This window comes from Carettochelys insculpta, chromosome 1 (assembly GCF_033958435.1).
Source record: "Carettochelys insculpta isolate YL-2023 chromosome 1, ASM3395843v1, whole genome shotgun sequence".
Lineage (NCBI taxonomy): Eukaryota > Metazoa > Chordata > Testudines > Carettochelyidae > Carettochelys > Carettochelys insculpta.
Genome location: NC_134137.1, coordinates 313,983,771 through 313,996,993, shown reverse-complemented (window position 1 = coordinate 313,996,993; position 13,223 = coordinate 313,983,771). Strand labels below are relative to the sequence as shown.

At 39.8% G+C, this 13,223-nt stretch overlaps 1 protein-coding gene across 2 annotated transcripts; it reads right to left on the bottom strand.

The window, feature by feature from the left end:
• Positions 1-9,247: 9,247 nt before the first annotated feature.
• On the bottom strand, positions 9,248-12,522 carry LLPH (LLP homolog, long-term synaptic facilitation factor). 2 transcript variants are annotated; one of them, XM_074984048.1, is made up of 3 exons: positions 12,452-12,522; positions 12,060-12,249; positions 9,248-10,533 (listed from the first exon to the last, which is right to left on the bottom strand). In XM_074984048.1, exons 2-3 carry the CDS (start codon positions 12,223-12,225, stop codon positions 10,370-10,372), a joined length of 330 nt encoding a protein of 109 aa, XP_074840149.1. In that variant the 5' UTR covers positions 12,226-12,249; positions 12,452-12,522; the 3' UTR covers positions 9,248-10,369. The 2 variants fall into 2 exon arrangements, with proteins under 2 accessions (XP_074840149.1, XP_074840150.1); XM_074984049.1 differs by lacking the exon at positions 12,452-12,522 and having other exon boundaries at positions 12,060-12,428.
• Between the last annotated feature and the right edge of the window lie 701 nt (positions 12,523-13,223).

The window sequence follows — 13,223 nt, the reverse complement described above, 5'->3', positions numbered from 1 at the left end:
GTAAAAGAACTTGAAGTCAAAGAACGGCTTAAATTAATTGCTCAATTGGGAACCAAAATATTCCTCTCACTTACAGATTACTGAGATAAAAGAATCATCTACAATAAAGTTCCATTATTTTTGCATCGTTGGTCCAAATCCAGCCAAGGCTGGACGTGACAGAAACATCATTATCGTCTGACAGCTCTTTGGTGTCCCATGTAATTCAACTGGCTGTCTTATTCCAGTGCTGTGGCAAGGTATTTTGCATCATCCTGATCCTCTGATATTATCTACTATATATTTTGGAGTATTTATTTGCCTGTTTGCTCAAGATCTTCTCCTAAACAGTAAGAGCTAGGACCACCAAATTCAGTATACAGCTTCCGCTTATCATGACTTACAGCAAGGTCAGAACTTTGTGTGCTAGGAAGATGGGATGTGCCTGAAATGAGACTGCTTCTCATAAAACCAAACAGAAAAGAGATGGAATCACCAAATCAAGCACAATCCTCAAAACTGACATAACTGAGCAAATGTTGAAAGAGACTGAACCACGATGAGTTAGCAAAATAGGATGAACCTAGAATAGGATTGCTTCTCAATTAACCTTACAGGAAAGATATAAAATAGAGAAAATTGGATTAGTGGTCTGTTTTGCCACAGCTAATTCAATGCTCAAGGCTTGGAAACTAGAAGAAAATGTTATTGGAAACCAAATTGATGCTGGCCCTTTTTAGTTAAAACATAGTGAATGATAAGAGTTTATAGGGATGAAGGAAAATATACTTGATGGAATTTCCATTTCAAAAAACTTACTAAAAATATTAAACAAAAAATATCAACAATCCTGTTTTCAAGGCACTGGAAATAAAAATAACTTCTTAAAAAACACTATTTTTGTAAAGTACAATCATTTAAATAAAGCATGCACGTTTTCCTTTTACTTTCCAAACAAACAAAAAGCCAAACAAACAAACAAAAAAAAAAGATTATTGAGTTAAGGACCCAGGAACCAACAAACACTGGGTCAATCTGATAGCATATTATATAGCAGTTTTGGCAGTTCCAGGAGACCGTAAGGAAATGAAGGGAGCGGCAAAATGAACTGCACGATCACCTCTACAGCTGACCTCGCCGAGCACACTGTGGAGTAATATGAGGAAAGCTTGCATTGCTATTTTTTGTGTAAACAGAGGGCTCCAGACTTCAGCACTCTCCATCCAGTATCTTTCAGGATCACAAATGACATGAAGGCACTGAAATATTCCTCATTATCAGAGGCAGAGGTGTGACCCTGGACCTACAGAAACAAACTATTTGTACAGTTAGTCAACTACGCTTGTAAAATTGAATAAAAAAAAAAGTCCAAGTTCCTGTTTCGTTTCTTGGGTTTCATTATGATCTAATTTTGTTTACATAAATGAAAATACAGTTTTAAAAAATAAATTATGTGATGGTAAAATAGGTGGCTGTTTAGATAACAGTTCTTTTAATGTAAATAATAAATCGTAATATAATATACACAGAGAAAAACATTATGGTTTTACACCAATTAAAATTATAATCTAAAATATGAACTATTTTATCATACATTTAAAATCAGAAAGCGTTTTTCCCTTTTCCTCCTCCTGTGAATTTTGCTCTTCCTCTGTTTATGTATTATTTTATGTTGGGACATAGTTTGTGTAAGTGATACTATGTACTATATAGCAGAATTATACTGATTTAGCATCTGTTAGTGGAAATTACTGCTGCTCATACACCACCACAGGGGGAACTCAGAACTCAGACTGAATTTTAAAATGATTGAATTGATCAAAAGCACAGTCAACCTACATTGAATAAGAGACATTTTATCATGAAAAGAATGGATAAAATAGAAAATATCTATTTGCAGAAGAACTTTAATTCTTCATGTGCATTGTTAATATGTAGTATAAACACCAGCAGGGTATAAATTATAGCCTACTGTTTTTAAATATTTCATAATATTTCCCCAGAATTTCCAAGGTTTTGAAAACTGTGGACAAAAATTCCTCTCAGTTGATATTCCGTACATAAATTCCTGCTCTAGCGCTGATTTGGCAGTCATGATTGTTACCATAATACAAGTGGCTATAGTCAAATACAGAATTGGTTTTCAACAATTTCCTTGACTCTTTCTTTCTTGATATTATAATTTTAAATCAAAATATTAAATAGATGTTTAGTGCATGGTGCAGATTGGTATCTTTTGTCATTGAAACAGAAAAACAATTGTAATAGAAGCAATATATTATTTAAAAGTTTACATCACATGACTAATATATTCTTTTCCCCTCAAGTTTTAAAGATTCGACTGCACTAAAATATCTGAATTAATCCTAAAGAAATTGCCGTCTCTTTGATTTACACTGGAATCCAGTACAAACCTTTTCTTCAAAATTCAACCGGATTTATTAGCAATGACCAGATGGGATCATAAAATAACCTCAGGGAAGAAAACTAATGGGTTTCCCATCAAGTCATATTTGGATATGTTCCAATAACCATTAACATATTCAGCTTCATTAGGAGTGACTGAATCCAAGTACAATTTAACTGAGAAATTACTGAGAAAAATAATTTTGGGAATTATTTGCCTTTCCCTTGCAAATTGAGATTACATCTAAAGTTGACCTTGCTCAGCATATGAGCAGCTAACATGCTTTACAAAACAAACCACAAGTCACAGAGCACTTTAAACACTAACAAAATAATTTATTTGGTGATGTGCTTTCGTGGGACAGACCCACTTCTTCACATCTGAACGTCACTGGGGTTAGAAGAAAACAATTTTTAAACCTCACAAGCACCAAGTCCAGTTTTAAAATTCAAAGTTACACAAAAAGCATGCATGTTAACATCCAAAAGAAAAATGCCACTTGTAAAAACACACAAGGTAAATCAAACCTAAGATTTGATTTACCTTGTGTGTTTTCACAAGCGGCGTTTTTCTTTTGGATGTTAACATGCATGCCTTTTGTGTAACATTAAATTTTAAAACATCACTGGGATTAGTAGGGCTGGCCAGAATCCTATATTTGTGATATCTTCAACAGAAAGGAAAACCCAAAACTCAAGTCTTCAAATATTTAAAAACTTTTAAATCATCCTATGTACTCAACTCTGCAAAAGCTTTTGGTCTCAAAAACTATTTTACATGTATTTTATTTAGATCTTTTCACATTACTTTTAACATATCTGGGATTGCATTTAGGCTTTAATCCTTGCACTTACGAAAGTCAGTGGCAAAAGTGTGTTGATTTAAAAAATACAGGAAAATGAATACATGTTCTCCAATGTGTATATGTTCAGTTACTTTTTAACTGTACATCAGCATGTAAGTTAATTGTGTTTGCCTGTTATTTTATCTTTCTGTGTGTAAATATATTTCTCCATGTTAAACGAAATTTGTTCTCTTTCACTGAAGTTTGAAAAGAGTGCCTCTGTTCTGAACACTCGTTTAAATATTAATAGAATGGCACAATAATGTAATTGTTTAGTGTATTACTACTATTTTGAGAAGCAAAAACTTGTTCTTGAAGATTTTATTAAAGGGACACATTAGTACATTTAAAATAGTTTTATCTTTACCTTTGTATTCCCTTATGTATAGCACATTCATGGGAAATTAAAAATTAAATCACTTTTCTCAATTACCATAAATAATAGCATAAGGAATGTATGAAGCTGTGGCAATATGCATTTACTAGATTCCTTCTATTTCAGTAACAATCCTGGAAAAAAATGTTTTGTTTTCTGTGATTTCTTGAAAAAATATGTTTTTTTCTATAAAACAATACTGTCTGATTAGAATTTATTTTTAAGCAACAAATGGATTACTACTGACACCTCTAGCATTTTTTATGTTACATATCTCTAACATAAGGACAATGAAAACAGCCCAGACATTTTTACTTATGTTTAGGGTCAGCTTCACTTTCTGGTTTTCCAGTCAGAATAACTGAGCTTCAGTCAACACATGGGACTTTTAAAATCCAAACCACATGAGCAAACAAAACAATCCCCTTTTCAGGTTGTTTTGTTTTGTTTTGTTTTGTTTTGTAAATTTCATGAGAACATTTGAAATAATTTATGTCAGAGTCTGGCAAAAACTTTTCTTTAAAAAACAGAATAATAATTTTAAGGCATTTTAAAATTTGAGCATGAAATACCAATGATGAGTGTGATTGAAGTGTGATCTCATAATTATGAAAGTCATAACAATGCTAAAACAAAGGAAAAAATTTGTTCACCTAAAATACTATAAAACTTTTTTTATTCCTTCAAAGAACTTAAAATATTTGTATGAAGTTGCTTGCAAAATTGCTTGAGAATTAATAGCATTTTTAAATTAATCAAATTTACTTTTCTTTAATATTGTATGTTTAATTTTTTTCTTGAAACAGAATAATTTTAAAAGAATTTAGTTTCTTCAGCATATTAAAAAACCCGTATCAGAATTTACCAGTTCCCAAAATTGTAGCTGATGCTCATGGTGCCATCTACTGGATAATATCATTAAAGCAAACAGTGTGCACCAAAATAACAATCTAAGTTTTTATGTACTCATAGGACTGATCAGCAGTACAGAATCTCCTAGATTGGTTGCTGGTTAAATAATTAATTGGTGTAAGAATTAGTTCATTGTTCATGGCATCTTAACTGAGAATGTCAATAAACATTCTAATTAGTGCCATTTGTAACATGCTTGCTCAGAACTGGACTGAGACCACCAATTTATTTTACAAAGGTCACTAAGCAGCCATCAGACACTAATGATGTCACTGGAACTAGGATGGATTTGAATCCACTTCCTAGAGGTGGAAAAAAACGGTCATTTCTTATTACTAATCACTAAGGCCATCCAATCCCTTTCTCTAAACAGGTTTTGTTTGCTTGTTTTGATTTCTAATGGTCGGGAGATAACAGGAAGGAAGACATATTAGAGGGCATCTCTCTCATTTCCTCTCCCTCCCATGACCATAGGGGTTTGCAACTCAACTTCTAGCCATGGAGGAGGGATGGACCCCAATTCCTCAGGAGCATGTCAGTGCTGGAAGGAGTATGTGTCAGGGAGGCATGCTCATGAGTTACACAAGGTCCTGGTGGCCAGGGACCATGTTAAGGAGATGGACTCTGGTCCCCTGAATTTCAGCAACATGCTCAGTTTGTCAGCCTGGTTTGAATGATTAGTTCTTCCGTTTGTCAACATGGAGTACCAGGGCTGATGGCCGAGCCCAGAGAGACCGATTTTGTTGCATCTTCAGACATGTGGCAAAATCAATCTCCAGAAGATGGATGATGGCATATAGATCCTTCCTCCTCCTCCCCCCCGCATCATAAATATAGACATACCCTCAGTTCTGTAGGTCACGTCAGTAGTGGTGAACAGGAGTGATAAAGAGTGTCAGCAATATAATCCTCAGCAAGTCTGGGTTGCTTTGCATGGAGTAGGCTCATTGTTTTGAGGGAAGGCCAGAACAGCTGCAATAGGAGTTATACCTATCCTAAATATAAGCCTCTCTTTACCAAAGAGGAGTTAGACATTTTCCTATGGTGGTTCATATGCTCTGTTCCTCCAGTGTTCTGTACATCTGTAAAGGTAGAGCACTAATATGGGCTTTATTGATCAGTTGGTGCAGCACTCATACTGTGGAGTTAAGGTTGCATTGTAGGGATGGTGCTTACCTTAACCATGTATTTCCTGATTTTCAGAGTAAGGAGTGTAACAGACATTGATGTTCTGGAAGGGCATGGGGCATGACCATGCAACCCTAATTCTACATTAATGAATTTTTGGTCAATGAATAAAAATTGAGACGTCCTCTTTTAATAGTGACAGAAACCCTATGAACAACCAAAATTGCATTTAATACTGAAAGAAAAGCAGCATGGGTATTTGAGTTCCAACACATCATCACTTAAGTTACTTGTATGTAACTTAAAATGATCAAGCTTTGATTCAATCCTTTTCGTACCACATCATCACCATTTTCCTCATAACAGTCGGCAAATCTCACACATTGCATGAACTATTGAATGGTGTTAGGAACATCTGAAAGCCACTAACTTGATGGCCAATAACCAGAGTCACGGGAAGAGGCAATTCCTGTACAAAACTGAGCCTCCCTGCTATAATGCTTTCTTCAGCTAATGTCTCCAGGGCAGAGCTAAAGAAAACTTTAAATGAGATATTTTAAAGAAAGATGAAGGAAGAAAGGATTCCAGGAGAAATTCTTTCTGTTTTCAATAGTATGTGAGGAACAATCATACAACCCTACAAGAAAAGATTTACCTTGTAGTATCGAAAGTTCCTACAAAACAACCTTAGTTGCAAATAAATGAATTTTAGTCATGGGGAAAATTTACATTTGTTGCATTTGGAGCCATAGGGTCACCCCAGGACTATAATCTAAGGCAGTGGTTCCCCAAGCGTGGTCCATGGCCCACTAGCAGTCCGCACAGGCTCAGGACTTACCATTCCCCTCCCCTTGCAGCAGGGAATCCACACTGGCTCTCCAGCCCTGCCCGATCCTGCCCATTTTACAGCTGTGTATCTACATTTTTACACTGCAGTAAACTAATATGAATAATTTAGTATTTAAGGTATTTAGAGATAAGCAAATGCATTTTGTCATTATGGGTGATTGGCTGGTGGTCTTCAGAAAGATTTGCCTTGAGTGGGGTGGGCCACATGCCAAAAAGTTTGAGAACCACTAGTCTATAGTTAAGACTGAGCAACTTGCCAAGAAAAATCCCATTCCTAATTCACAAAAACACAGAAAAGAAATCAGACAAAGCCTTTGTGAGACAGGATGGTTTGGAAAGTCAGAGATTATAATTTTTCCATCCTGTCAAATCTCAAAAGAGCTTTGGATCAGACACTTCACATTTGTTTTATTTAGATCTCCTAAAGGGTACCTTTGAATATTTTCAGAGAGACTAAGGCTACACTGAGCTGTTATGCCAGCAGCTTGATGCAAATGAGTGATCTGGAAAATGCAAATGGATGATCATTTGCGTATTCACACAAGATTGCCCTGCTCGCAAAAGTTGCTGCTGGCAGAAAACAAGCACTGTAGATGTGGTTCTGCCAGCAAAAACCCCCTTTGTCAGCAGCCCTGTATCCCTGATTTTTTCCAGGCATAAGGGGCTGCTGACAAAGGGTGTTTTTGCCAGCAGGGCAATCTTGCATGGATATGCAAATTTACTATTTGCATTTTGAGACCACTCATTTGCATCAAGCAGCCAGCATTACGGTTTAGTATAGCCCTAGATAGAAAGTTTGTATTTCTCTTCCTTACTTACTTCTAAGTAATCCACCTCAAACTAACTTACTGGAAGCAAAGTCAATACTTGGACACAAAAGGCCTTTATGGGCCACATTTTCAAAAGTAAATTCATGGCTAGTGGCCTAGTGTGATTTTCAAAGGCATCTAAGGAATTTAGGCACTTAAATCCACATCATTTCAGTGAGACACCTAAGATGTGTAGGTGCTTTTGAAAATCCTACTGAGTACCTGGCATCTTCAGACAACAAAATACTTTTTGAAATCTGGCCCTACGCCAGTGGGAGTGAGGCACTCACTAATTTCAACCAAGAAAATATGGCATTTTTTTCTTTGTAGAGTAGTAAATGTATTTACAATTTAATGTATCATTCAGCAATGAAGTGCTTAACCACATTGGAGATGGAAAAATCTATTACAAGTTGCATCTCCCTGGTTCAGCATAGTCAGGACCTGACTGGCCCTGAACCAAAGAATTCGCTGGACCAGAAGAGATTCCCTTCATAGGCCCCCAAATCACCTCCCTCCAACCCAAGCTACTTACCCATATGGGGAGGGTCAGCTGGACTCCGGTTCCTGCTGCCCACAGAGCCTCCCACCCACATTGCCCCCCATCAGGCTGACAGGGACTCAACTCTCCTTCCCCTGCCCCAGGTCACTGGGGGATATGGTTCCAGCTCCAGCCTTGTGTTGCTGCCCCACTCCTCCGTCAGGTTGCTGAGGGACACCAATTCCAGCCTCATGGGACTGCCCTCTGCAGGGTTGCTGGCTCCAGTCCCCAGGGCTGCTACAGGACATGGGCTCCAGCTTGCCTTTCTGGCTAGGCTCTCTGGTCCAGGAACATCCCTGATGCTGTCAGATGAGGAACGTTACTGGACCAGAGAATGCTGGTGTTAGGAGGTGCAACTTGTAGCTAGGTAATTTATTCACCGTCCCTGAACAGCCATGAAATAATTAAGTGGCATTCCATGCAAAAGTGAACTAAAAATAGAAGTTCACAATCTCCCATCTTCTAGAACATGAATTCAATGCACCACTAACTAAAATAATCCCATACTGTTTTCTGGTTCCCTGAAATTGTTACTACAGCATATATTATGCTTTAGTACCATGGCTACAATAGTGGATGTTTTAAACTGCTGCTTGAAGTTCTTCAGTTTCATCCTTTTCCTGTGCTATTATGCAACAGAAACTACCTCCTAAAAACTTCAAAAAACTCACAGGCTACTTCTATACTAGGGGAAAACTTTGAAATGGCTATGCTAACGAGGCACTGAAATGAATATTCAGCACCTCATTAGCATGCTGCCAGCAGCTGATAGGAATAAGGGAATTTCTACAGTTGCAGGGTCCTTTAGAAAAGGACCCCCATGTAGACGAGCCATACGCAAGCAAAACCCAACACTTTTGAATTGCTGCAGGTGGCAGAATGTTAACAAGGCACTGAATATTCATTTCAGCACCTCATTAGCATTCTCCAATTTGGCCATTAGCATGGCCAATTCGAAGTTTTCCCCTAGTGTAGACATAGCCACAGTGTTCAAATTTATGGAGAATTATAAAAATGGATCCATGAGATTCCAAAATCAGGAGTGATTGGCAATCACCAATATCTCTTCTACAAGCTTGTACACTGGAACTTGAAATTACGCTGTTTTTGTTATATTTTCTATGGAAGAGCAAACACACAGCAGTTACCATCTTCTAGTCAAAAACCTTCAAAAATAGGTTTCAACAGGAAACTGCTGAGCTGTAATTCATATACAAATTTGACACCCTCAGAATGGGTCCAAACAGTCTTGGAATGGCTCACTCATTACCTTAAGTAAAATGGTAATTTTCCACTTAGGCTATTTTCACCTTCTTATCCACATCCACCGATTGAATTAGTTCTGATAACGCTCCCATCTCTGTATCTCTACTATCAACATTGGTTTCTAACATACTACTTTAAAACAGTATCTTTATTTTAAAAAGCATAAATCTTACATCCTTTGCTTTACAGGTATCAGATAATTACACATACTAACACATAACCACTGGGCAAGCAGAATACTTAGCACTTCCAGTCCTACAATACTCTACAGTTGTAGATCTGTGGGCAAAAGAGCCTTCAGTTGGCAACATATTGCATGAGTGGGAGCCTAATTATATCCATATTTTGGAACAAATGTGTCATTATGTATTATAGCCAATTTAAATGCAACATGTAATTGGATGTAGTGAAACAGTATTTGCTAAAATCACATGATACTTGGGATCTCGTACATACTCTGAAATTGTCAACTTAAAAAAATCACACATGTACTGCCAACATTATAATACAAGTGTTAGGAAAAATGTTTAAAGTACACTTTATTTTTACTGTTTGTGCTTTTGAAGTCTTTCAGATGGACAATAAAAATCCAGTAGCTATTTTACTTTCAGTTTCTCAGAGCTGTAATGTTTCAGTTGCAAATACTGTAATACAAGGTTTCTTTACTTAAAAATAACCATTTCTATTTGTTTTGAGTTTTACACAATGTAATTTTTGAAGTCTTTTTGAAGCATTTCAGTTGATAGTTTCTATTCTAAAGTCACACAGTATGCTTTTGTAATTTAATATTTCAATATTAAAACACATTATTAATGCCAAAAAAGTTCTGAAGGAAAATTAAAGGGATGCTGTCAACACACTTCAATTTGTAAAAATATTTTACCTCCAATTTTTACTACATGTACATTTAGTAAAATTCAAGAAAAATTAAGAGTTTTTTTCTTTGTGCGTAGCTGGTTCCATGGGTTCCTTTATACATGGAACAATACAAGAAGTGAGAAAAGTATTAAAAACATTACAAGCAGAAATGTTGGTCAGAAGACCTAAAGGCAGGTGACAAACTTAAAATAACATTTAACTCATTTTCTTTTAAAATTAACTAGATATCAAATTGATGTCTCGTTCATCAACTTCTTATATAAGAGTCTTCAGACTTAATTCCCACTTGTAAGCTGGACCCAGCCTAATCACTTCCTCAATTTTTGATAGCCTCCGTTGTCTACGTAGTCTCTTTTCAAGCCTTCAAATGTCAACAAAATTACCATGCTAATCCCTTGGCAACCTTGGATTTGTTTTTTCCTTTAACTCGTTTTGCCTTAAGCTTCTTCCTCTGTCTGGGATTCATCCATACTGGGTACTGTCCATGTTGATCTAAGAGACTCTTTTTGTTTCTTTTAATCTGGGTTTCCATTTTAACATCATCTGAAAAAAAAATAGTATTTACAAATATCAGTAAATACACCTGAATCAGCTTCATATGCAAAACTTAAAAACACTGGATTTCCAAATAGCAACCAAAAATAATTTCTCTTCACAAGTCACAAAGTAAGTAGAGTAAAATTCCTTTTATCCGGCCTCCAATGGTCCAGAAATCCTGATGGTCCAGCATCTTGCAAAAACACTCCCATTTATGGAGATAATACAGCAAAATTTGATGGTCCAGCATACAGAAGTCCCCCAAGATACACATGCCTGGAAATTTGCCTAAGTTGGGGGCTTGGGTGGTGGGTTGGGGCCATGGGAGGGGAATTGGGGGGGCGTCTAAGCCTGGGGTGGGTTGGGGCACAGGGGACTCAGAGGGTGGCAGCAGCAGCAGCAGCAACCACAGCCGCTCCCAGCCCCACCCCCAGAAGACCTAAATATGGGACAATTCATCCCCTTTAAAAATAAGTAGGAACACCTTTTTGGTGTCCCAAATACGGGAATGTCCCGCCCAATATGGGATGGTTGGTCACCTTACGAAACAGGAGGTGTGCAGGAGTGGTGCCCCATAGTCCGGAAAATTTGGTAATACAGCACCTGTCTGGTCCCAGACATGCTGAATTAAAGGAATTTTACTGTATCTGTATTGACGTTACTGGGAGTTTCCATAAGAGATTTGCGTCCCCAAAACATGCAATACATGGTGAACATACAAAATCACACATGTATTTCCAATACACATTTATCAAGTGTTCAGAAAATTGTTTAAATTATTACACTTTATTTTTACTGTTTATGCCTTTGAAGTCTTCCAGAGGGACAATGAAAATCCATTAACTATTTTAATTTCAGTTTCTAAGTACTGTAATGTTTGGATTGTAATAAATAAGTAACACTAATGCTATTTCCCATGGCAAAGGAGTGTGCACTGTAGCCAGATGTTCTTTCATGCATCAGATGCTAGCTGCTGAGCAGCAGAGGGAATGCACAAACCCACTGAACTTAGCAGCAGAAAATGGTAATGGACCCTGTTGTTAGGAGAGAAGAACAATATACACTTTAATATTAGAGTCTGCCCACAAAAGCTTATGCTCCAAAATATGTCAGTCTATAAGAAGCAACAAGAAACCCTATGGCACAATATTACAGTTCACAGCTACCACACTTATGGATATGGTCTTTTCTCTAATGTTGATGGGTGAGGGGGTCATTAGAACCAACTAGAACCAAAGACCAGGTAAAAAAGGCAACTTCACACTCTGAGCATTCCACCATATGAGGCATAAAAAACCAGAGAAGCACTGGAGGGACACGAGGGAGACAGTGACTGCAGAGAGTCCCGCAAATAAGGAGGGATGGGAGGAAGGTACACAGGGAGTTGGTGGGATGAGTGGCAGGGTGCCCAGGAGCCCCTGGGGTGCAATGAGCTCAGCCAACCGAAGGCATGAAGCAGCCGGTCCCACAGCACAGATTCACGGCTGCAGGTCTCGGGCCCTGGCGCTTGTTTTCCTCGGGAGTGAACTCACCGGCTGGCTGTTGCAGCACCGTGGCTACTTCCTTCACCTCCTCCATGACCACATCCGCCTTCGCCTTCAGGATGTCCCTGAGCCTGCGGAGCTCCTTGGGCGCGTTCTTCTTCCTCTTCTCGGCTCGCATCTTCCTCTTCCATTTGCTCCTCAGGCTCTTCGCCATGGCCCGCCTCAGCTGGGGCTGCCGCTGGGGAGAGGGACCCGCAATTTACCGCCCGGCACTGACACAGCCCCGCGCGCGCGGAAGCGGGTGGCCACAGGCCGCCCACCGCAGCCGCGAACGGCCTCCGCCACCAACGAGCCGAGGGCGGGAGCCTGGCCCGAGCGCGCCGCTGCCAGCCCAGAACCGCGCGGAAGCACACGCCGGACGCCGCGCACACCCCACTCACCGCGAGACGCCCAGCGTACACCAGCTCCCCCACGCGCCCGACTGCCCACGGCCCCGCTCTTCCGGCGTGTGCGCGCCTGCGCGCACCGGAAGGCGGAAGGAAGCGGGAAGGGGGCGGAGCCGGGCCGCGCTGGCTTAACCCCTTCGGGGCGAGGCGGGGCGGAGGCTGCCGCAGAGAACGCTCCTACGAAAGAGGGTGCGGCGGGCTGGGTGCACCGCGCCCTGCCGGCAGCAGTAAGCCCTGGACGGGGCCCTGGAGAACAGCTCCGGAGCCACCATCGCAGGCAAGGAGTGCTGCGTAGGGCCTGGGCTCCTCCACGCTTGTAGGTAGAGCAGCGCTCCGCCCACCCCCCCCCGGGTTAATGCAGTGGGTCTGGTGGGACCAGGCTACATCGACCACTGCTCATACTTCCGCCAACCCCTCTATGCCGTAGGGTCCCCAGCAGCGAGGGAAGTCAACAGGGAGTTTCTCCCCTGGGCCCAGCAGTGGTGATTTTTGCCTACTCCAGCTTATCTTCGTTCATCTTTGTCCCTGCGCTGATGAACTAGAGACTAGCTCAGTAGGCGAAATGTTTTTATCTAGTAAAAGCCTGGCAAAGCAGGTTAGAAAGAACTCGGAACAGGTCTTATTTCCAGCCGAATGCACAGGAACTGTGCTCTGGCACCTTTTTTTGGAAACTTTGAGACACATGCACAGGAGTCAGTAATCTGTGGCTCTGGAGCTGTATATGGCTCTTGAAGGAGCCACTTGCAGTGCTGAGCACTGCTGACTC